This window comes from Ctenopharyngodon idella, chromosome 13, assembly GCF_019924925.1.
Source record: "Ctenopharyngodon idella isolate HZGC_01 chromosome 13, HZGC01, whole genome shotgun sequence".
Classification (NCBI taxonomy): Eukaryota; Metazoa; Chordata; class Actinopteri; order Cypriniformes; family Xenocyprididae; genus Ctenopharyngodon; species Ctenopharyngodon idella.
The window spans coordinates 14,440,856-14,464,223 of NC_067232.1; the positions used below are offsets into that span (position 1 = coordinate 14,440,856).

The 23,368-nt window shown below is 37.8% G+C and overlaps 2 protein-coding genes across 4 annotated transcripts in view; one reads left to right on the top strand and one right to left on the bottom strand.

The window, feature by feature from the left end:
* Positions 1 to 23,368, top strand: part of brf1a (BRF1 RNA polymerase III transcription initiation factor subunit a) — a 47,854-nt gene that overhangs the window by 6,276 nt on the left and 18,210 nt on the right. The window contains exons 4-12 of one of the 2 annotated variants that reach the window (XM_051917498.1): positions 1,353 to 1,526; positions 6,236 to 6,267; positions 7,293 to 7,365; positions 14,231 to 14,380; positions 17,316 to 17,409; positions 17,607 to 17,733; positions 17,846 to 17,885; positions 17,971 to 18,063; positions 19,586 to 19,846. In XM_051917498.1, the coding sequence (XP_051773458.1) occupies positions 1,353 to 1,526; positions 6,236 to 6,267; positions 7,293 to 7,365; positions 14,231 to 14,380; positions 17,316 to 17,409; positions 17,607 to 17,733; positions 17,846 to 17,885; positions 17,971 to 18,063; positions 19,586 to 19,846 (1,044 nt within the window). Of the gene's footprint in view, positions 1 to 1,352; positions 1,527 to 6,235; positions 6,268 to 7,292; positions 7,366 to 13,006; positions 13,227 to 14,230; positions 14,381 to 17,315; positions 17,410 to 17,606; positions 17,734 to 17,845; positions 17,886 to 17,970; positions 18,064 to 19,585; positions 19,847 to 23,368 lie in introns of those variants that run through there. The other variant, XM_051917499.1, reaches the window with a different exon arrangement.
* btbd6a (BTB (POZ) domain containing 6a) lies at positions 7,951 to 13,017 on the bottom strand. 2 transcript variants are annotated; one of them, XM_051917510.1, is made up of 5 exons: positions 12,872 to 13,017; positions 11,427 to 11,641; positions 11,107 to 11,197; positions 10,794 to 10,912; positions 7,951 to 9,355 (listed from the first exon to the last, which is right to left on the bottom strand). In XM_051917510.1, exons 2-5 carry the CDS (start codon positions 11,633 to 11,635, stop codon positions 8,323 to 8,325), a joined length of 1,452 nt encoding a protein of 483 aa, XP_051773470.1. In that variant the 5' UTR covers positions 11,636 to 11,641; positions 12,872 to 13,017; the 3' UTR covers positions 7,951 to 8,322. The 2 variants fall into 2 exon arrangements, with proteins under 2 accessions (XP_051773470.1, XP_051773469.1); XM_051917509.1 differs by lacking the exon at positions 12,872 to 13,017 and having other exon boundaries at positions 11,427 to 12,183.

The following is a 23,368-nucleotide window of genomic DNA, read 5'->3' on the forward strand; positions in this document are numbered from 1 at the left end:
TTTTCTAAATGCATGTTATAGATTTTATTGTAACTGATTCATCTGTGCATTTTTTATTTTTACAATTTTTTTGACCTTGTAACATTTTAATCAAAATGTCATAACTGGATCTTCCAGTAAAAGCAACAGTGATATTTCATGCACTGGCCAATGTTTAGAGTCTCTTTTTCAGACTGATTTACACCAAACTTTCCAGTTTTATTCCTATCTATATTCTGAAGTTTTTTTAGGGGGTTTGTTCATATACTATTTGCCTGATTTATGTACTATTTTATTCCTAAAAACATGGTGAACATTGATCCCCCCCCTGGCTGTTGCCAATATTTTTTTTGATTTATTGAGTGATTAAAATAGATAACCAAAATTTTTAACTTTTAACTGTCAACAAAATGAAGCAAGAATTTTGCACCTAGCTTTATCCAGTGTTCAGATTCCCATTCTGGATTTTTTTTTTTTTTTTTTTTTCCCCAATCTGTTACATTCAAATGTACATCACAATATGGAAGAAAAGATCTGTCACTACTTCTGCTTCATCGTGACTTGGAAAAACATGGAAATCAGGAATAATCTATGAGGCAAAGGTCTTCCTCTCTGTCTGGTTTAATAAACAGAAGTTAAAAAAAGGCAATTTTCTTCAAATGCTCTTTGTTTGTTTGTTTGATTTAAACTAGGGGTGTAAGGGTTCTCCGTAAAAAAAACAAACAAAAAAAAAACGGTTCGGCACTCACTTGCAGTATCAGTGTACTGGAACCATGCATTATGTCTTAAAGTGACAGCAGCCTAATATTCCTGCTGTCTGTGTTTTTAATTTTACAACAAAAGTCAAGGAAATCACTCGCTGCTCTTGACTGAATAGCTTTTGAAACTTAAATAATGATTAATCTTTATTTAATTTATTCAAGATTAAATGCAATATTGTTTTACATTTGATTACTTTAATTTCTGTACCTGAAAACTATTGTTAGATGTCTGAAAAACACAAAAAGCACTGTTAATTTTATTTGTATCTTTGCTCTACTGTATTTATTTGTGCTGGCACTTGTAGTTTGATTATTTGTTCTTATTTTCATTTGACAGTAGTAATTTGACCTAATTTGACCAAACCAAAACTGTGACCCTAAAACCGTGATAAAATCCAAACCGTGAGTAATTTGAACCGTTACGCCCCTAATGTAAACACAACATAGAGTTGGACTGGCAACCTAAAGTTTGTTGGTTTCACCCCAAGAAGGGGCAAACCAGGAGCTTTTACAAATTGTGTGTTTCCACTATTAACTTTTGAGGGGATAAACCTGCTGTAAATGTGCTTGGAAAATGCCTGACTGTGGTGTTTTTGGTTGTGTTTTACTTAGCTAAGCGACAGATAAACCATCTTGGTCATCAGCTACAAATGAATCAGCACTGTCTGGACACTGCCTTCAACTTTTACAAGATGGCACTCTGCAAGCATCTGACCAGAGGACGCAAATCATCCCATGTCATCGCCGCCTGCCTCTACCTCGTCTGCCGGACAGAGGGAACGCCTCGTATCCTTTAGCCATGAGGTGATGGAAGCACTTAGAGAGAAAATAAAAAGTCTGTTATTGAGGGTTTTACACCATGAATGGTGAAGTAGATGATAAAATATTTACACATGGATGGTGCATCCATGTTTGTGTAAACTGTTTTTTTGCTGTGGGTTAAGGCCTGTCACACCAAGAACGATAACTATAATGATATCTATTTTATTGTCCACACTGGCTAACGATATCGTTCTGTTTATTCTAAGCGCGCTGCAGTTATGTTTTCTGCTGCTTTAAAGGATTAGTCCACTTTTAAATAAAAATTTCCTGATAATTTACTCACCCCCATGTCATCCAAGATGTCCATGTCCTTCTTTCTTCAGTCGAAAAGAAATTAAGGTTTTTGATTAAAACATTCCAGGATTTTTCTCCTTATAGTGGACTTCAATGGTCTCCAAACGGTTGAAGGTCAAAATTAGTTTCAGTGCAGCTTCAAAGGGCTTTAAACGATACCAGACGAGGAATAAGGGTCTTATCTAGCGAAACGATCGGTCATTTTCTTAAAAAAAAAAAAAAAAAAATCAATATGTATATGCTTTGTAGGCACAAATGATCGCATCACAAGTGCTTCCACCAGAACGCGATTCCGTATTCTTCAAAAAGCTTACGCCGAATGTCCTACGCCTTCCTTATTCAACTTACGGAACGAACGCGGCGCCAGTTCCGCAAGTTGAATAGGGAAGGTTTAGGACATTTACCGTAAGCTTTTTGAAGAATACAGAATCGCGTTCTGGTGGTAGCTCTATGATGCGATCATTTGTGCCTATAAAGCATATACATTTTTATATTTTTTAGAAAATGACAAATCGTTTCACTAGATAAGACCCTTATTCCTCGTCTGGTATCGTTTAAAGCCCTTTGAAGCTGCACTGAAACTGTAGTTTTGACCTACAACCGTTTGGACACCATTGAATTCCACTATAAGGAGAAAAATCCTGGAATGTTTTCATTAAAAACCTTAATTTCTTTTCGACTGAAGAAAGAAGGACATGGACATCTTGGATGACATGGGGGTGAGTAAATTATCAGGAAATTTTTATTTGAAAGTGGGCTATTCCTTTAAATGATCGAGCAGGATGGATTCTGATTGGCTGCCAAAGTTTTTATCGTTTATCAGCTTGAAAAAAAAAAATGTTCTGAAAGTGATTCCAATGATATTGTTTCTCTGTGCTGTTATAGTTGTGATGTGGACTCTACTATTCTTTTATATTTAGAATGATTTTTTAAAACTATATTGTAATCATCTTTGGAGTGAATAGGCCTTTAGAGTGTAAAATACAGTTCAATGATGGGCAGCTGTTTGCAACAGTCAAGAGCTGCTCCCAATCCCAGCATAATGTTAGATGTCACGGATTACATAAACTGAACACTATTTTGATGTTTCCACAATCTTATCTTTTTGTCAGTCTGACAATGGGATTTAAAATGATGCTTCTTCAATATTTTTATCATGTATTTGTCTTGTAGTTTTTCAGATATTATGACTATATTTGCAATAATATACTAAAGGTACAGTCATGTTTACCATTGGTCGGCAGATTTTCACAGGCGAAATCCAGTCATTCCAGTAAGAATTATTGAACGCAATCAGGAAAAGTTTTTCCCACGCAGATTTTGAAATAGGTTCAAGTTGGTCACGTGAATTTGCAAAGCTGCTTGTTTGAGTTGGGCTTCATAAATCGCTACACTATTGCCAATAGACAGTAGACCTTTTTTGCCTGCAAAATTTCGCTGGACATGTTATTTTTATTATTCCTGCAGAATATAGTATGTGTGCTGTGCACTGTATACAAATACCCAGATGACCTAGTACATCTGGTAATTGCATAGTTTAAAACATAGCAGACTGCACTGTATCCCACAGTGCAGAGCACTCGTCTTGATCTCCCATTTCCAGTGTGGTGAATGAATTGATGGTAATTACAGCTGTGTTCTCTATTTTGACTAATTATTTGATTAAACTACAAAGAGTTGACATTTTTTAATGCAAAACTGAGTTGTGAAAGTAGCGGTTTTGCCATTTTTATTTCCATGATGATAATTGTATGCTATGTGCCTGCCACTTGATTAGGTCATTTGATACCAGTGTAGCTTATTACTGTTTGAAACATTTATAAGGGTATAATGATTACTTTCCTAATACTTCAAATAGTATGCAAAATATACTGTGTGGTATTTAGTAAGTAGTTTGATAGTAATGCTCTTGTTCTGCATAGTTTGTACACCATATATATATAATATATATATAAAATATGGAGAGAGAACGCAAAATAGCATAAACAAAAAGAGATGGTGACTCAGATCCATGGAAAGAAGCTGAAGCGGTAGGTATGGAAGAAGAGAGGTTGAGCAAGAGAGGCCCTCTGTGAGGGTAGATGGTCAAAGGTGTTAGTCAGTCGTCTTGATTTGGTCTCCTCACGTACGTCTGTCTGCATTCCACGCCACGCACAAACACTCACAGCGTCTGATGCTTAGTCATATAGCCCCGGTTCTCCCGTGTGTGAACACTCATGCTTATTTTTGTAATAATCATCCTACACTCTCACACTGACTCACTGAGTCAGAGTCTAACTTAGGTTGTTATCTTTAATGTGTTTGTGTATAAAATAATTTGCTTCCTGTTTAGCCTACGCTTCAGCAAAACCTCATCTAGTGTCCGAGACGGGATCTCACTTATAAGCGAGTTGGCTTTTCCAGAGGGTTTATGTGTGTTCAAAGAGAAGCAGGAAATAAGGCAGGGTGTGTCTCTCAGGAGACTGCATTAGGCCTGTACTACACAAAAAAGTAGACTGGAACACCCCGCTTTAGTTTATTATAGTTTGTGTTGTTTTCTGCCTGGCAGTTAGTGCACGTCCTCCAGCATTTTGCCTAATGCGGTGCAAGTTTAAATATGGATCATGACAGTAGATTTCTCTATTATCCCTCACTTCCTACAATAAAAAAGCAGCGAATAGATCTATATAATTGTTTTTTAAGGCAAGGTGGGTATGAATGTGCTGTCTGGTAATTGACGTCCACCAGCGTGAGATGCGGTAGATAACATTCACACGTTCACGGATGGATGGATGGATGGATGGATGCATGGATGTTTAATTGCACCAGCTGTTATATTCAGTTATATTATAACTGTTATATTCAGCCGTTATAACTTGAATGCATATTAGGTGATTTTATTCATCTTTCATCTGCCTTCTACAGTCTAAAAATGCCACCACAGTAACACTCACATTTGTGCGTATTTGGATTTTCATGGACAATGCTGCTTGCTTTCACTTGTTCAAAAACAAATAGAGGCAACATAATCTTTCCGTCTGTCTGAGATTATGCAACGTACGTGTTCAGTTAGATGTCTAGTAGGGTTATATAAGAACTCATGAGAGAGCTTTCACTTTCTGCCCAGGAGGAAAAGGGATATTTGAGTGAGTGAGTGAGTGAGAGAGAGAAGCATTGTTGGTCTCAATCTCCACTATACAGGGTAAATTTAGACGGACATTATATCGCATTATATTTCAAAAGTCAGCCTACAGAATGTCTTCTTGCTCTAAGGTTAGCTCTAAGACACCAATCTGTTTGTGGATTATTGTAGTTGTTTTCCCATTTTATCCTTGACTAATTTGTATTTATTTATTTATTTATTATTATTATTATTATTATTTTTATTTTTTACAGTATCTGTAATTCTACATTGACACCTAAACACTGTGCTTCCTGTAAAGTGATTAGGGAAATTAGCCTTTAGCTAATTTTGCAATATGTTGGATTTCTCCCTGGAAAGGTCAAATCCTGATGCATCCTAAAAATAATCATTAATTTAACAGGGTCATCCATAATCCCACAATTTAGGATTATCTCTCACTGTTACCTTGGCAACTGAATATCCCACAATGACATTTTTAATGGGATGTTTTAATACACTTTGTCTTGATTAGACAGGTGTGCTGGTCTCCATGGATACAGAGTACTCGTTGCCAGGAGACGGGGATTTCCAGAGTTCATGAGGTGGTGGTTCAGTGGAGCTCTACTCAAAGAGGGAAAATGTCAAGCAAAGAGACCAAATCTGACCAATATCCCTCCCTGTTTCTTGTCTGTCTCTGTCTTCTCCAAGTGTCCCTGTGTGTGTGTGTGTATATATGTGTATATATATATCACTTCACTTTAAAGTTGGCATGATGAAATCGAAGTTGGTTCTCAAAAAAAAAAAAAATGCAGGGTAGGATTTTATATATTGGGAAATGATTGGATCGTTGCTGGATTGTTGTCGTTTGCTAATTGCTGCAATCTCAGACAGGTTGACAGGTTGCTGGAGAGAGGGATTATTGTGCCAGTAAAAGTGTCCTAAGAAAGGTGTTGTCGCAGCAAGAAGGAGGGCAACTTATTTCTATTAAAAATTACGAGGGTGCATAAATTAAAAAAAACAATGATGTGCAAGGATAAATCATTTATAATAAACAACAAAATAAAAACAAGAATTTTCAATTTTGCTTTAATTGTGACTTTAAAAATGATAGTTTACCCAAAAATGAAAATTCTGTCATCATTTACTCAACCTCAAGTTGTTCTAGAAAATGCATGCAATTAAAAATTTTATATCTTGAATGCACTATAAGTTGCTTTAGATAAAATGTTCTGTAAAATACATAAATGTGTATGATTTCTTTAATGCACTTTCTCAGACATGCTGCTTGACTTGAGTGACATCCTACAGGTAAGTTTCTATCTATCTATCTGTCTGTCTGTCTGATTCTGTACTGTTTTAGTTAAAATGAAATAAGCAGGTTTGTGACAATATTCATATGAAAGGGGGACAAAAAAATACTAAAAATTGTGACATTCATGTACATTTTTCACGTATAGCTTTTCACTCAAAATTGTTATGCTGGTATCATTTGTAATGAACGGTTTTGTATTAAATTAGACCATAATGCAAATAGATGCATTTTTACTAGCAATCCTAGACTTTTGAGCCCAGTTATTTATAAATTGTGCATGTATTAGTATGTGAAAGCCATTTTCTTCCAGCTGGTGTGGCCGTTTGTTTTATATTTTTACCCTCCCAGCTGTCCTATTAAACCCCCTCCCTGCCCCACACAGTAACACGCAGACCCTGTCCACTGCGGTATTTGAGTCATTAGGGGATTTTACCAGAGAAAGGACCCATAAATTCCTTTGCTCTCCCCCAGACAGAGGAGCTCTTTTGAGGCATAAGGCTGTTGCCGCCCCTCTCAGGTCAGGAGTGTGTGAGGGCCATTCTACTTTTCAGTGGTTGTGACCTCTGACATCATCCAAAAAAGATCCCTCTTTAATGCTGTGGGGCCCAGATGGAAGAAATAGGGTGTCTGTGTTTGTGCATCATCCTTCATTTAAATAATTATTAAGGTGGTCCAAAAAGATAAGTTCTGAGTTATATGATGTTTAAAGCTTGTTTTATGAAATATTTTGTTATTGTAGTTCATCCTTGAAGGATAAGACACAGATATAGAGTTTGTGAGAAAGTGAAGACTCTGTGGTGATGCTGGTACGGATCCAAACCCCAGAGCTATGAACTCCGCAACCTTCAGCATCTGTTAAAATATACAGCGTTATTACAAAGTCTTCTTGTCCCTTTATTCATCCTCCTAACTCTATCTTATCTCTTACTCTCATTCTCTGTTATATATTCCCACTATCTTTCTCTCTTTGTACTTGACCAAAAATTTGTGTCCATGTCTCACTCTTTCTTTCTTGCCCTAGGTGAACGTGTATGTTTTGGGGAAAACATTCCTTGTTTTAGCCAGGGAGCTGTGCATCAACGCACCAGCTATCGGTAAGCATCAAATATCACAAACAAGTGTCATTTCTTTTTCCCATGATGCTTTGCTGCTCACCCAAATTGTACTAGTACTGCAGTGTATGAATGGGTCAGTGTAGTGCTGCTCTTTATACCCAGAGGGTGCTGTGCAACTGCAAATGTAAAACCTGAATTGAACACTGGATTGATTTGTGCAATGTAAAAACAAACTTTTGTTATCTTTTCCTCACCCTTATGTCATTTAAAACCTGTATGACTTTCTTTTGTCTCTGGAACTAAAAGGAAGATATTTGGGAAAAGTGTCTAGGTTGTTTTCTTTGGCCAAAATAATGAAAGTCAATGGGGTCCAATGTTGTTTTGGACCACATTGACTTTCATTATATGGGCAAAAAACAGATTAAACTTTCTTTAAAATATTCTTTCTGTTCTGCAGAAGGAAGGTATTAAGTCATACAGGTTTGGAATAACATGAGGGTGAATAAATGATAAGAGAATTTTCATTTTTGGGTGATCTCTTTAAGGGTATATATTACCCAGATTTAAACAGTAAACACAATTCTTATCATAACTGCACATTAGACAAAAGAAAAGGAAATGCTGTTTGATGAATAGAAACAAATATTTTATGATTTTTCAGGTCACTCAGCATCAAGCTGTCAACAAATAACCATTAAACAAGACAGAGGAAAAGCTGTCTAGTTTCAAGTGCAAACTGCCCCACTTTACACAGGCAGATTATGAATAATTAGAAAGAAAATATGCTTAAATTAAAGTATGTGTTTTAAAACACTGTGTTTAAAGAAATAAATAAGAACGGGCAGCATTCCATTATATATGAGACAAAAATAAAATCAGATCAGAGGGCATTGTTTCTCCTCCTCTAGTAGTATCTTGTAGCTATTGTGAATGAAGGCAATTATTTGAGAAAAAAATCCCCCTGCTGTCTTTTCATTAATGGATCAGTCTGAGTACTCATGCATAAAATATCAGCTCCGGAATCTGTCCCCCCTGCACCCCTGTCCCATTAGTACTATCAGAGGAACACTGAAACTGGAAGGTGACTTTCCCACACTGGACTTCTGTCATTCCTTCCTGTCCAAAATAACTTAGCTCGCTCCCATCAAGAACGGCGCTAACCGTGTAGAACGCATCCTGCTCCACCTGTAGTGGGTGCTCGAACCACACAGGGAACGTTGAGCTAGAACCATCCGACACAAATTTGGTCAAGTTTTGTGCCAGAAGCACTCCCTGTCTCTTTAGTTCAATTCTGACGCTATATTCCGCCTTCCCTCCACTGGAGCCGTACAGACCAAGTCCGGCGATAAACACTCGCTTGTCCACGGCGAACTGGATGCTGTCACAGCGTCCGCGGTAGCGCCACTGGTTGCTTCGGTAGGCGGATGACTGGAACCGGTGACAGCGTTGCGGCGCCAGCCCCTTTCTGGATGCAACCGGGAATCCCAGTGAAGGTTTCGTAGCAGCTGTATACCAGAGAAAGATGTTGTGTGTTTCCTCAAGGGTTAAAATGTTCGACTGCGCCGCTCCGTCTGCAAATTCCTGCAGTGTCATGGAGGGCAGGTGCACAAGGTGCAATGCCTTTCCCAGCACAGAGCGCTGGTTCTGTGACGTGAGGCTTAAGCCTTGTCTCCGACACTCTGCATCGGCCCATCCCAGGACAGCCTGGAACACCACCGCCTCCTTCACGTTCAGCGTCTCTCTGTGTAAAATGCTTTCCAGTGTGGGCAGGTCAATCTCAGAGAAACCTTCGGAGCGCAGCGCAAGTTCTGCCTGGGCGTCGATCACTTCCCAGCATCTCTGAGTGAGCTCTGGCTCCTCAAACAGACGACTCTGAGATAGCAGCACGCACGCATTTCGGGCCTCCAGGCTCGTCTCGAGGAAACCCACACATGCGCGAGCCAGAGCAGACACCAGGTATTTTTTGGCAGCGTAGAGCGTAGCTAGAACTGTGTCGGCCGACAGCTCTATTTCATCACTGTACATGTATCTGGTAAAGAAGAGGAAGATAGAGAGGTTAGGGTAAACTTTAAAGTCTGCATGAAAAAGAAGTTGCGATTGTCTTTTCTGCCCTATTGTGACGTACAGTGTTGGGGACAGTTACTTTTAAAAGTAATGCATTACAATATTGCGTTACTCCCTAAAAAAAGTAACTAATTGTGTTACTCAGTTACTTAAAAGTAATGCATTACATTACTTTTGCGTTCTCACCTGGGCTGAGCTTGCTTGTTTGTTTTTAATAACAACAACAAAAAAATGGCGAATGTTAAGGCCCTTTCACACCAAAAGTGAAATGAATAAGCCTTAGGCTGAAGGAAAAGCATATTTACGCCTGTACAGTAGAGGGCGCAGCTCAAACAAACCTTTCAGCTGTGCTGCCATTCGGGAAAGTAATTTTTGCTTATTAGTATGGTTAAATTAGATCATTGAAGGTCAGCAGCAAAGATATTGGTTAATAAAGTAAGATTAAATACATAAAGTACATTTGTGTAATTTAATATAGTTTATTACAGGTTTGCCTTAAATTCTGAGATTGCATTTCACTGTTTTTATTCATTTTGAGGAATACTGAATGTTTTCGTGCAAGTGAGATGAGTAAATGCATGTTCACATTTAGCCTAGAACTACAATAACCATCATGTTCTACACTTTATTTCTCTCAACATGGCGACAGGAGAGCTGTCAGTCAATAAATGTGAAAAAGTAACTATTTTAAAGTAGATATGTTGTTGTGAATTGAAAAAGTAATGTGTTACTAGTTACTTGAAAAAAGTAATCTTATACGTAACTCAAGTTACTTGTAATGCGTTACCCTAACACTGGTGACGTATATATGAGTGAAATGGCTTCTCGAAAGAGGAAAAAAATGTAGGGTGGGACTTAATTCTGTCCATCGGGAATTGATTGGATCATTGAATCAGTATCAGTTTGCAATTGCAATCTCTTCTGAGTGACAGGTTGTTCGGCTCTTGTGTCAGTAAACACGTCATCAGAGAAGAGATGTTGTTTTAAGGGGGAGGGGAAGTTATTTTGAATAAAGAATTAAACATGAATTAAAAAATATATAAGGACATGCACAGATAAATAATTTATAATAAACACAAAATTGTCCATTTTGAGTGCAGAGATGTTCTTCCATACGAAGAGAATAAAACTGCTAGTTCATACTTCACTAAAGCTGATCTGTTTAACATGATCTTTTATTGCATTGCTACTGCTTTAAATAGTGACTTCCAACTTTCCCAGGGAAAAAGCACATCATTCGCATTCACAATCCAATAAACGATCTAATAGCTCTGAAATAAGAGGGCGACTCTTAAACCAAGACATCACTGTCAAAGTCTCTGTGAACCCATCTGTGCTGCTTGGCATGAAAGCTGAGTCGCCCTGTTATTAATGCCCGGATGTGATTAGTGAGTGAGTCTTACTTGAGCAGGATGAGAAACGCAGCGGGTTCCACATCTGGAATATGGATATCAGAGTCCCCTTCCGCGAGATCCCCATAAAACATGGCACAGAAAACGGAGCTCCCCACTGCCAGCACATACTGAGAAAGAAAGAAGAGAGGATCCATCAGTGTTTTATCTAGTCCTTTCCCAAGCATTTCCTGGATGTCTCCCTTATCTGACACCTATTTCAGATCCACTGATAAGCTGTTGGGTCAAATCAGGTATGTTAGATTTGGGAGACATCCAAAATATGTTGTGGTTATTGTAGAGGGAGAGGTGTGTGTGGACTCACCTTGTGTGCCGGGACCCTTTCCGATTCGCCGGGTGGACCAACAATGAAATGAACATCTGCCATGTGTTCATTATTGAACATTAGTGCATTTCTGCATAAAGTAAAAAATAAATACATTTAGCCTTGGTGTTAATAAATAAACAAATAAAGCACATTTAATTTGAAAGAAAATAATGTAATATTATATTATTTAATTGATGTTAAGATATTAAGTGTCTTTTCACTTATTTTTAAATAACTTGCCTTAATACTGTACAAATGTAATAAAAAACTAATTTAATACATATTCAGACATTATATCACTTGATTTAATGTCTTGCCTTTCTCGTAACGTCGGGTGCGCGGAGTGCCAGCTGGGAATCTCCACGTTGTTGTTGTTGATGTTTTGCTCTGTGTTTGGTGTGGTGGCGATGGACGCGGTGGTCTGCGCAACCGGCTCTACGCTCTTCTTCTCTGACAGACTCAGCATCACGGTCCCGTTCTTCTGCACTGTGGCGTGATCGTTCACGGGGTACAGTTCCGCTGCCATCCTTTTCTTCAGGGAGAGAGTTAAGATGTTATAGCACACAGACAGCCTGCCGGGGTGCTTGCTTGCCCGCTTCAACTTCTTTAACGTTTCGGGGAGCAAGAGTAAAAAAGTCACGCATTTCATGATCCGGCCATGATGGGACAGCCTGCATTCCGGCGCAGCGGGCATCAGAACAAAAAAGAAAAGTTTTTGTTTTGTATAAAAAAAAACTATCAGCTACAACCGTGGTCCGTGATATTCCCAAGTAATATTGCGTAGTTTCCTTGGAAACAAAAACCGCTCCACTGTCCTTAAATGGGCACGTAAATATTTGGGAATTCAAGGATTATTTCATAGATATGCCATCCTCTTTTCCCTAATCACATAACGTTACTCTCCCATCCTATACCGAAAATCCAATCCAAATCCGTTTAAAATCACTTAGGAATTACACAAGTATTGAAAAAAAAATTGCGTCTGTAGTCTTAAATAACGGCCAAGCAGACCTTTCCTCAGCTGTGGCCACACGGAATGATTAAATTTGAGTTTATTTTGAGCTCTCTCTCTCTCGTCTGACGTCAGCAGTGGAGGGTTGTCTCTCTTATCCCTCCTGTAAATTCTGTGTTGCCATGTCCCATTATTATAAGCAGCTCTTGTCTAGGATATTTACACATGGTTATTCACGTGTTGTTTTGGGGATTATTTGCAGTATGTATATGTGAATATATAGTTATATATATATATATGTGAAATAATGATTTTTTTTTTCTTTAAGGACATTATTGAAAATATACGTCTAAAGCAGATTGCTTGTTTTTCTTGTGGGGTCTGGCAACCCTGCGTAAATGGAGCCTGTGAGGATCTCTGTGGACTGTTCAGTGATGATGATTTTTAATTCTTTATATATAACCTACGCATGCTTGTTTATAACTTTACAATACTAACAATCTTAACGTATCATTTAATGATCCGAGTCAAATAAAAGATCTTTGTGTTTATTTGCACATCAAATTCGGAGTTCGTCATTGCAGATCGTTTATTTCGTTCGTCAATATTTTTGTCCTTTACACTCACAGTGCAACTGAAATATAACACTAAATACATAACCATTATTTATATGCTATATATTCTTATTAAAATATCCAACGGATACATTTCAAACCGCGCGCTGCAGCGTTCTGTAAATGTAATGTTTGCGTCACACTTAACTGTTCTTCTACTAGTGTGCAACCAATAAAAGATCTTGCGTATTCTTACCTCAAATGCTGTATTTTATGCGTTGGTTTGTTTTCATCACACAACTGAGATAGTACGCTCGACTTAAAGCGATGTCAAAAGTTTTACTGCTCCGGTTCACGGTCGGTCGTGATGGAGTCAGAAACCGGACGAGGGCTGGACTTGTGGAAATACTGTAGTGCGCACGACTGCTATCCGTTTTCCCAATACATTCCTCGCGCAGAATTATGCTTTCCTCTCTCCCTCGGTCTCTTTTTTTCCCCCACTGACAGCACAGACGGATCTAAGCGGCTTATGTGAACATATGTAGTGGGGAATTAGATCAGAGTTTCTCAACCTTTCTTGATTTATGTGCACTACTCCCACAGTCCCATCAGTAAGGCTCAAGTACCCTTTCATCAACATTAAACCAAAAATGTGTGTGTGTGTGTGTAATATATATATATATATGTATGTATATATGTGTGTGTGTGTATAACTAAAACAGTTAATATTATTGGTGAAAACAGACCCAAACATGTAGCGCCCTTACAAACTGAAGCATTTTATTGAATCTGTTATTTAAAAACTGCATTTAAATTGATATTGATTTCATTGACTGTGCTGAGGCATTTGATGGGTAGAAACTAGGAGCACATTGTGTTGTTGTGTAGAAGAGTGAGAGAGATGAGTAAAATCTACCTCTTTCTGGAGTCTAATTACCATAAAAATCTGAAATGTATTTAAACACTTTACAGCACTAATCATTTTAATTTAATTTCTGTTTTGTAGTTCTTAACAAATCAAAATCACCCCTATGGAGCCTGATTAAGTACCCCCTGCAGTACACGCATCCTTGATTGGGAATCATTGGATTAAATGGAAGATTTGCTGATACTTTGTTAGAGCTAGAAGACTTGAGTTTTCCCACACAGTGCCATTATCTTTTGAAAGTATTACTGGAAAACTGTCAGAAAGTTAAAGTCCCTCGACCTGTCATGTTTCTCCTCCATTAAATCAAATTTTAATGGTGCGAGAAACATCTTATGTCAAGCAGTTGGCTGAAGCTTAATAATGAACATTCTCTGTATGAGTTTTATAGTATTTGATGCGAGTATAAATATTATATTTGTTACATTATCATAACTAAATGAAATTCAAGCATATTAAAAGCCTTTGAACTGAACACTCATCAGTGGTTATTAGCATTTTAAGATAGACGAGGATGTAATATTATGCCCAATAAAGTATATCTTGCACAAACCCTCATATACCATTCATTAGCAGCTGTAAACATTAGATTTGGCACTGATAGTTATTGAACTGAAAATGCAACAGTGTTTGAGAAGGTCTAGATATGCTTGTCTATCTTTGTAATTCTGAGAGTTTTGTTTCGTACAGATCCGTGTCTTTATATCCCGCGTTTTGCGCAAATGCTGGAATTTGGAGAGAAGAGCCACGAGGTTTCGATGACGGCACTGCGTCTCCTGCAGAGGATGAAGAGAGACTGGATGCACACGGGACGAAGACCTTCAGGCCTCTGCGGAGCAGGTAACCATGGCAACCCTCCCCTAACGGTGCGACCTCTTTAATGATGTGAGCTAGTGAAGGGTTGCTTTGTTACATGCGCAAAAGCACATACACCATCGCTGAAACATCCACAGTTGGAATGCATGCTCTAGAAACCTCTTCCAGAACTGAAAGTTTTATATCTTTCATAGGAAACATTTTAAGCTATAGTTTATCTGTCATAATCTGTAATTAGATCAGGTCATGCATTTAAAGCTGTTTCCGAATCACCAATCGGTCTTGATGAAAGAGAATGATTACTGAATAAGTGTTAGCCTTCTCAAACTCACTGAGGCCTGATATTTCTTGGCACTGTAAATTGCCTCAGAGATGCAGTGCAGCGAAATTCTGATGCATGTTCATCAATGTCATTTTTATTTTCCTGCACTTTTAGTCTTGTGCAAACTTTACACAGGCTGTTAAAGCTGAGTTTCAGTAATTAAGTTTTTAGAATAACTGATGACTCCTGCCTCTCAGCATGATTTTCTCTGCCCCCCACCCCTTCGCTGCGTAACCTGAATAATGAATCTCCCATTAATCTTTTAGGAGCAGTGCTGAGAAAAGAGGAAGCATGAGCCTAAAAGAGTTTGTTTCGCAGCGAGAGATCAGAGACTTGAGAAAGAAAGGCAGACTGACAGAGCGACTGAAAGAATGTGAAAAAGAACCAGAATGAAGATAAACTGAGAGGCAGAGAGGACTGCTGAGTGTGATGAATGCCTCAAGCTTGTTGAATAGTCCTCATCTAGTAGCTGAAACATAGATTGATTTGATATCCTGCAGGGTTAACAGCAGAGGAGGAAAACTGCTTTTTTTTTAATCACAACATGAACCTGAGCCCAAGATAGCGGTCAGTTAGATACAGCTGACACCTCTGGATGTGTTGGGGAAAGTGGGGTAGAATGTTTTGCCCCTTTAATTTATCACAAGACCATGTATTTAGAAAGGACTGTATGTGATTGAGAGATGCATATGAGAAAATTGAAATGCATTTTTATGCTTTTTGTTTACATGACAAAGTACATTTTCTACGTGGCAGGATATTATAGATCTAAAAAATATTCTAATATGTTAGAAATCATTCTAATATGTTGATTTGCTGCTCCAGACATTTCTTATTATCAATGTTGCAAACAGTTGTGCTGCTTAAAGGATTAGTTCACTTCGGAATTAAAATTTCCTGATAATTTACTCACCCCCATGTCATCCAGGATGTTCATGTCTTTCTTTCTTCAATCGAAAAGAATTTAAGGTTTTTGAGGAAAACATTCCAGGATTTTTCTCCATATAGTGGACTTCAACAGGGTTCCACGGGTTGAAGGTCCAAACTGCAGTTTCAGTGCAGCTTCAAAGGGCTCTACATGATCCTAGATGAGGAATAAGAGTCTTGTCTAGCGAAATGATCGGTCATTTTCTAAAAAAAACCCCACAAATGCTCATCTTGCACTGCTCTGCGATGCGCCACGCATTATGTAATCACATTGGAAAACTCCATCTCATTTTCTCCTTCAACTTCAAAATTGCCCAACATCATTGTTTTACTTTTTTTTTTTTTTGTAAAGGCCGTCTTTGCACGTTCTCTTTGTAGACACTGGATTTGTACCTATGTCATGCGTGACCGTTCCAACGTGATTACATTATGTGTGGTGCATCGCAGATCTAGTGCAAGACGAGCATTTGTGGTTAAAAAGTATATACATTTTTATTTTTTTAGAAAATGGCCGATCCTTTCACTAGACAAGACCCTTGTTCCTCGGCTGGGATCGTATAGAGAGCTTTTGAAGCTGCACTGAAACTGCAGTTTGGACCTTCAACCCGTTGAACCCTGTTGAAGTCCACTATATGGAGAAAAATCCTGGAATGTTTTCCTCAAAAACCTTAATTTCTTTTCGACTGAAGAAAGAAAGACATAAACATCTTGGATGACATGGGGGTGAGTAAATGATCAGGAAATTTTAATTCTGATGTGAACTAATCCTTTAATATTTTGTGGAAACCGTTATAATTTGTTTCAAGATTCTTTTATTATTGAGAGTCCAAAAGAACAGCATTTATTTGAAATAGAAATCTTTTATAACATCATAAATGTCTTAACTGTCACTTTTGATCCATCTAATGTTTCCTTGCTGATGAAAAATACTAATTTCTTAATTTTTTTTTTGAATGGTAGTGTATATAATGCATATTGGTAAATGTACACTTGATAAAACAAAGTTTTTATTAAATGAACAAATATGTACATAAATTGCAGTTTTCATGGTAAGCTGTGTCAGTGCTCAACTAATACTGATGGCTAAATGCAGAAAATGCTTTTACAAAACCTACAAAAAATGATAAATTAGTGCATTACATGGAAATATTTTTCCTGGCTTATTCATAAAAATGTAAATAACGTGCTACAAAATATATCTTTGGAATGAGATTATGAATTAGTGTGAAATGATGATTATATTTGTTTTTGAAATGTAAATTCAGTCATTTTGTTTCTCAAGGCAGTACAATAATTTTAGAGAATGACAGTGAACCATGCTGTCATATTTTTTAATTAATTCATCTACTCATTAAGCTCTAAAATTCTTCAGTATCTTTTACATGCTTGCATGCTTAGTGGTGTTGGACATTCTTCAGTTTGTCAGGTAGTTCAGAAGTGCATCTGGCTCTTCATGTTTCTTTAATGAATCAGAGTGAAACAGGCATCAGGGGTTCTGCAGTATTGCAGGTGCATTAAATGTCTGTTTGTTCTGCCTGAGGTGAGTCCGTAGGGGGGCAGGTACAGTGGACGCACTTTTCTGAAGGCCTATTAATGTTTCATATTTAACTATGCTTCCTCTCTCCTTCTCTCTCACATTCTCTCTTTCTCTTGCCATTGGCTGAAAGTTTGTATGATGTACTTAAAGTTGTGTATTTGTGTTTACTATAGCTCTCTTGGTTGCTGCCCGAATGCACGAGTTCCGTCGCACAATTAAGGAAGTGATCAGCGTGGTGAAAGTCTGTGAGGCCACACTGAGGAAAAGGTGCATTTTGTCTTAAAATAATCACAGCATGACCACAAGCTGTGCTCTGTTATAACTATTATTGTAATATATAGCAATATCATTCATATGATATAATTGGTGCTATTTCTTGGTTTTGCACTCTCTTTCTGAGGCTTTGAATTTAGGCCCCTTTTTGCTGTTGTATGCCTTGATCCCTGGTGTTGTTTGATTGACAGGCTGAATGAATTTGAGGACACGCCCACCAGTGAGCTGACTATTGAAGAGTTCATGAGGGTGGATCTGGAGCAGGAGTGCGACCCGCCCTCTTACACGGCTGGACTTAAGAAGGAAAAGCTAAAACAGGTCACGAATCTCACTTCTAGTTAGAAATTTTAACATTTAAATCAGCCATTCTCTCAATATGTGCTTTCACACAATCAATCCAATTTATTTTCTCTGATGAATCCTTCCACAGATTGAGTTGGAGCTTGCGAAGAAAGTTGATGACATTGAAGGTACCTTGAAACATTTAGACAGGAGCTTATGCTCTAATTTTTTATCATAGGTGTTTGAACAAACACATGTGTATGTGATCTGCAGGTGAAATCTGTGGCTATCAGGATGAGATTGAAGTCGAGCTGGAGAGCTGTAGGCCCAAAGCCAGGGGATTTTATGCATCCTGCTCCAAAGAAGGTACAGTGTTCACACACAATCCTGTGAAAAAGTTGTCACACTGAAAACATGTTTCATCAATATAAATTCGCACTTACACTTCCATTCCAAAGTTTGGGTCAGTAAGATTTTTTTAATGTTTTTGAAAAAAAGCCTCTTATGTTTCACCAAGACTACATTTATTTGATGAAAAATTCGGTAAAATCAGTGTATATAAATGTAATTTATTCCAGTGATAGCAAACCTGAATTTTCAGCATCATTACTCCAGTCTTCAATGTCACGTGATTCTTCAGAAATCATTATTATATGCTGATTTGGTTCTCAGGAAACATTTCTTATTTTTATCACAGATGAAATCAGTTGTGCTGCTTAATGTTTTTGTGGAAACTTTGATATTTTTTCAGGAATATTTGATGAATAGAAAGTTGAAATGAATAGCATTTATCTGAAATAGAAACATTATAAATGATTTAGATCAGTTTAATGCTTTCTTGCTGAATAAAAGTATTCATTTCTTTCTAAAAAATTGTACTGACCCCAAACTTTTGAACAGTAATGTATCTCGTTTCTTAATTTGAGGGTAATATTTTTTTAACCAACACCTATTATACATACACAAATAAAAAAAAAACTCCTGTTGGCCTTAAAAACATGGAATGTTTTAAGTATTCCATGAAATATCAGCATTTTTATATAATTGTTGATAATTTATATTTAAATATAATTTAACATAAATTAGACTAACATGCTTGGCCTTATTCAACGATTGAGGTTGGTGCACGCTATCAGATGGGAGCGCATATTTGGAAAAGCGTAAGAATTTGTTTGCAAAGAGTGATGATTGGCTGTTGTGTGGGAAGCACTTATATAGAGATGGTTTGCTCCATGAGAACCACAATTATTGGTGAATGACACCCAAAATGTTTGCGCATAAAACGATTATGTTGTTGTCAGAATTTCTCTTTGTTTGGCGAGAACTGCTGCTCTCACAACGTTTTCTACAGGAAATGGAGTGTTACTTCCCTTGTGCAGAAATTCTGTTTATGTTTCTGTCCAATTAGTTTCTTGTTCAGCAGCACTCACAATCAGAGAGCCAGTGCTTCCCCATGCGTGATATCTCTCTCTAATGTGGTGATTACAGAGGGGAGCTAATTAAGACTGCGAGCGTGGGAGTGTTTGTGTGTCTGTCTGAGTGTCTTTTTCATGCGTGTGTGTGTGTGTGTGTGTGTGTGTGTGTGTGTGTGTGTGCGTGTGCAATGCATGTGTGTTGCTGCGGTCAGCTGTGTGTGTTTATATAATTACTTTCTCCCCATGTCAGCTGGATCATAGCGAAGTTCAAAATCAAAGGGAGAATGCATCTAGCTTCATGTTTTAATTATCAAAATAATTTAATTACAAAAATAAATTTGCTTTATTTGCATACATGCAGTAATTTCTTTATTTCTTTCTACTCAGTTTACCTTTTTATTTCTTGTTCCTGCAGTTATTTGAGAGATTTCATTTGTGAATATCGTGTATATTTTCTCACTTTCTTTTCCCAGATGATGTGATTTCCTTGGCATCATCCAGTGTCCTTGTCGGTGATGATGAAGGAGAGGACGATGAGCTGAGGGCAGCAGCGTCTCACTTGTGCAGTACTGTATGTGGAGAGGATGGAGGTGGCAATGAGCAAGAGCGAGATAGAGAGAAAGCCACTCCAACCAAACGGCCCTCGTTAGCATTATTGCTTGGAGCTTTGCCCACTGCTGCCAGTTTGGGCCTGCCCGAGTCCATCACCAAAATGGGAGAGGAGAAAGAGAACGGTAAGATTGTGACTCCACATTCAAGTTACACAGGGTTCCTTCCTACGCAGTTTGGAAAAGTATGGAATTTGATTTGAGTAGTTTTCAGGTCTGGAAAAGTATGGAAAAAAGAAAGCAGAGTATGGAGAAATATTTGCATTTCCAGACTATTACCTCTATTTAGTTTTCTATGATAGATAATTAAGAATTTAATGAATTTATCATACAAGAAGTGTGTTTTCATGGCAGCTGTTTAGTGATTCTTTAGTGATTGTCAAACATGACTGACTGAATGAATTCAAGGTGCACTTTCTCATTATGCAAAAATGCAGGTTAGAAGCGTTTTGGGTTTCTTCTCACAATATTCTTAGCACCATATTACAGAGCCTCTAAAGGACCTTTGCAAAAAATAAAAAATATACAAACTTTCATGGGTGCATGAGAAACCATTCAACTTAACATATAGGACAATGCACACAGCCATATTGCACCATCAGCCCAATTCGCGGTTTGGTTTCTTGGCCGCCACAGAGTATGTGTTAAAGCAGACCTAAGGCCTTGAAATATGACGTACTGCCCTAACGAAAGCCAAATTTTGAACACTTTTTTTTTTTACAGTACCAGTCTGTTTTATAGACCCTTGAGCTTGGCAAATAGGACAATGCACACAACCGTATTGTGCCATCAGCCCATTTTGTGTCATGGTTTCTCCATCGCCACAGAGGATGTTAAATTGGACAGTTTTGAGCAAACAGATCTCTATTAATTTTTGTGCATCCATAATCTTGTTTTCTTCATAGTGAGATGGCAGTGACGCACTAAGGAAATGGGTTATAGCATATATAAAACTAGAAATTGTAATGTGTAAGCAATCAAAAAATTCCTGTGCGCATGTGAATAGTTTCTCGAGGACACAAAAAAGTTTCTTGTGTGCATGAAAAAGTCTTGTCTTGTGTGCATGAAAAAGTTCGAGAAAATCAATGAAAAAAAAAATATTTACAGATGACTGTACTATATACCAAAAAGTGTTTGTTGTTTTGTTTTAAGAAGTGTGGAACTATAGTGACTCCTTTTTTAAATGCTCATTAATCCAATTTCATTTAATCCACTTTCATTTCACATTCATCATTCAGTCACACATTTGTGCCATTAGTCAAAGAAGGAGAGTGGAACTGGAGTAGTGTTGTCAAAAGTACAGACCGTGATACCAAGTCAGGTACTGACATTTTAAAAATATGATGCTTTGAGCGATGTTGAGCGGATTCGTAAACACCTCTGATTGGCAATTGTGTTCACACGCTCATCAGATATGTCTGTGATTGGCTACAATATAAGTGTTTGAATTTGAAAGTGTTTTGAAAGCAAGAGCAGGAGCGTTTGAAAGCAGGTGTCTATCTGATGAAAGCGTGAACACAATTGATACCGACTTGGTATCGCGATCTGTACTTTTGACAACTCTAAACTGGAGTGACTCCTTTTCTAAACCCTCACATTAATCCACTTTCATTTAATCTACATTCATTCCACATTCATTGTTTAGTCACACATTTGTGCTATTAGGACATGAGTAGAAGAATAGGAGTGGAACTGGAGTGATTTTCTTTTCTTTTCTAATTAATCCTCTTTCAGTCTACACCACTTCCACACTACAGTGAGAGTTACCCAGACTATGGTGAACAGAAATCAAAAGTGTCTTGTTTATCTGAAATGATTGCGTTATCTTTTGTGGTTGTTGCGTTTACACTATGCAAGAGCATTCAAGAGAGAGAATAAGACTTTGTTCATCACAGGCAGAAGAGCTGCAGCTGGTAAACTCCTGGGGATAGAGTGCTGGCAGGTTGTCAGATTGTGTGATTGGCTGTGCGAGCAGGTTGTCATGTTTTCGATTGGTTGTGCTGATTGTGGATGATTTGTATGGGGCGGAGGAAGATGAAGCCCCCCTCCACTCTTTGAAGCACTAATTGAACACAGCACCTTGTCATTAGTGCACTGTCTTTCATCCACCCACTATGGCCGGCTGTATGCGCATTTGATTGCCCGTGAGACCATGCAGTGTGTGTATGTTTTGGTTTGGTTTTTGAGTGGGGTTCAGGAAAAATCATGACTCGGAGAGAAGTATTTTTAGTGCTTTTGTTTTGCCCAGTGTCCATGTAAACTCAAGTAAATGTCTTGTAGAACTGTGACAATGTCATTTATTTCACTCAATTTGCTCATTTCATCTCAGCGATGGTCGTATGGCCACGACTGACAATATGGCGCTCTCTGTATGTGTGTGTGCATTTCTGTCTTGGTTCTGTCTGCTTCAGCTTTTTCTGTCTATTCTCCCTGTTTATTTTTAGGCGGGCTCATTGTTCCATTCTAGACAATAAGATGCTTGTTAGAGTGTTCTAGTTACTGTGCGTGTGAGTGAGATTGAGCTGGATGTTCTTATTTAAAAATGCAGAAGTCTTTGTGTGATGAGCGAGTATGTTACATCAGAGAGACAGAGAGATAACTTTCACTACATCATTAAACTTAATGTCATTATCACAATTACTGGCACCATTAGCCTTGTCCGTCATCATAATTCACCTTAAAGGATTAGTTCACCCAAAAATGAAAATTTTATTTACTCGCCCTCATGTCTTTCCAAACCGGTATGACTTTTTGTTCTTTTGTGGAACACAATAGAAGATATTTTGAATTGGTGACCATTGACTTCTATTTTATGAACAAAAAACACTGAGGCTTTTCCCAAAATATCTTCTTTTATGCTCAACAGAAAAATGTCATGCAAGTGAACTGTCCCTTCAATGACTTTAATTATTATTACCTCTTTAATTTATACCGTTTTATTCAAATTTATCAATTCTTTTACTCCACACTGTTATTTTTTCTCAGAACCTGTTTTAAATGATATACTGTACTTCCATTACACTACTGTACTACTGTATATCGTATATAATTGTTAAAGAATATTAATTTCTTCAGATACAACTGTTTTTTGGGGGTGGGGGGGGGGGGGTGGGGTTTGACTACCTGGATTTGGAGTTTTTCAATTAAGCAAAAGTGTATCACGCATGTCTTATTTGGTTTTGCTGCTAGCTTTAGCATGTTAGCTAACCTCTTTTTACATTGCTCTACATCATTTTGTAGTATAAACAATGTGGATTTTTTGTTATTTTGCTCTCTTTTTTTCACTTTCTTACTATTTCTCTGTGTACGCTATAAATAAATATGTTAATATATGGCAATATATTAAACTTGTAGTTTTTGCCTTGCCAATTAAGTGCACTCTATTGAAACTTTGTGAGAGCGAGCAGGCTATATACTGGTGTTTGAAGGTGTCCATCCTCTCCTCTTTTTGTTTTTGTAACTTTTCTTTTTGACTTTTTCTGTTTTTCTAAGGTCAGTTCTCTCCTGTGAGGATGTCAGAATGGTGTCTCCTTTGTGTGTGTGTGTGTGTGTGTGTGTGTGTGTGTGTGTGTGTGTGTAGAGAGAGAGGGATCTGGTGCTGCTGTGTAATGCAGTGTAATTCTCTGAGGGGGCGGAGGGCCTGTGATC

Coding starts and splice junctions, on each gene's coding strand:
- btbd6a (XM_051917509.1), bottom strand. CDS start 11,803: ATGCCCGCTGCGCCGGAATGCAGGCTGTCCCATCATGGCCGGATCATG. Junction 11,198..11,426: donor CACCCGACGTTACGAGAAAG/GCAAGACATTAA, acceptor TACTTTATGCAG/AAATGCACTAATGTTCAATA. Junction 9,356..10,793: donor GCGTTTCTCATCCTGCTCAA/GTAAGACTCACT, acceptor CTTCTTTACCAG/ATACATGTACAGTGATGAAA.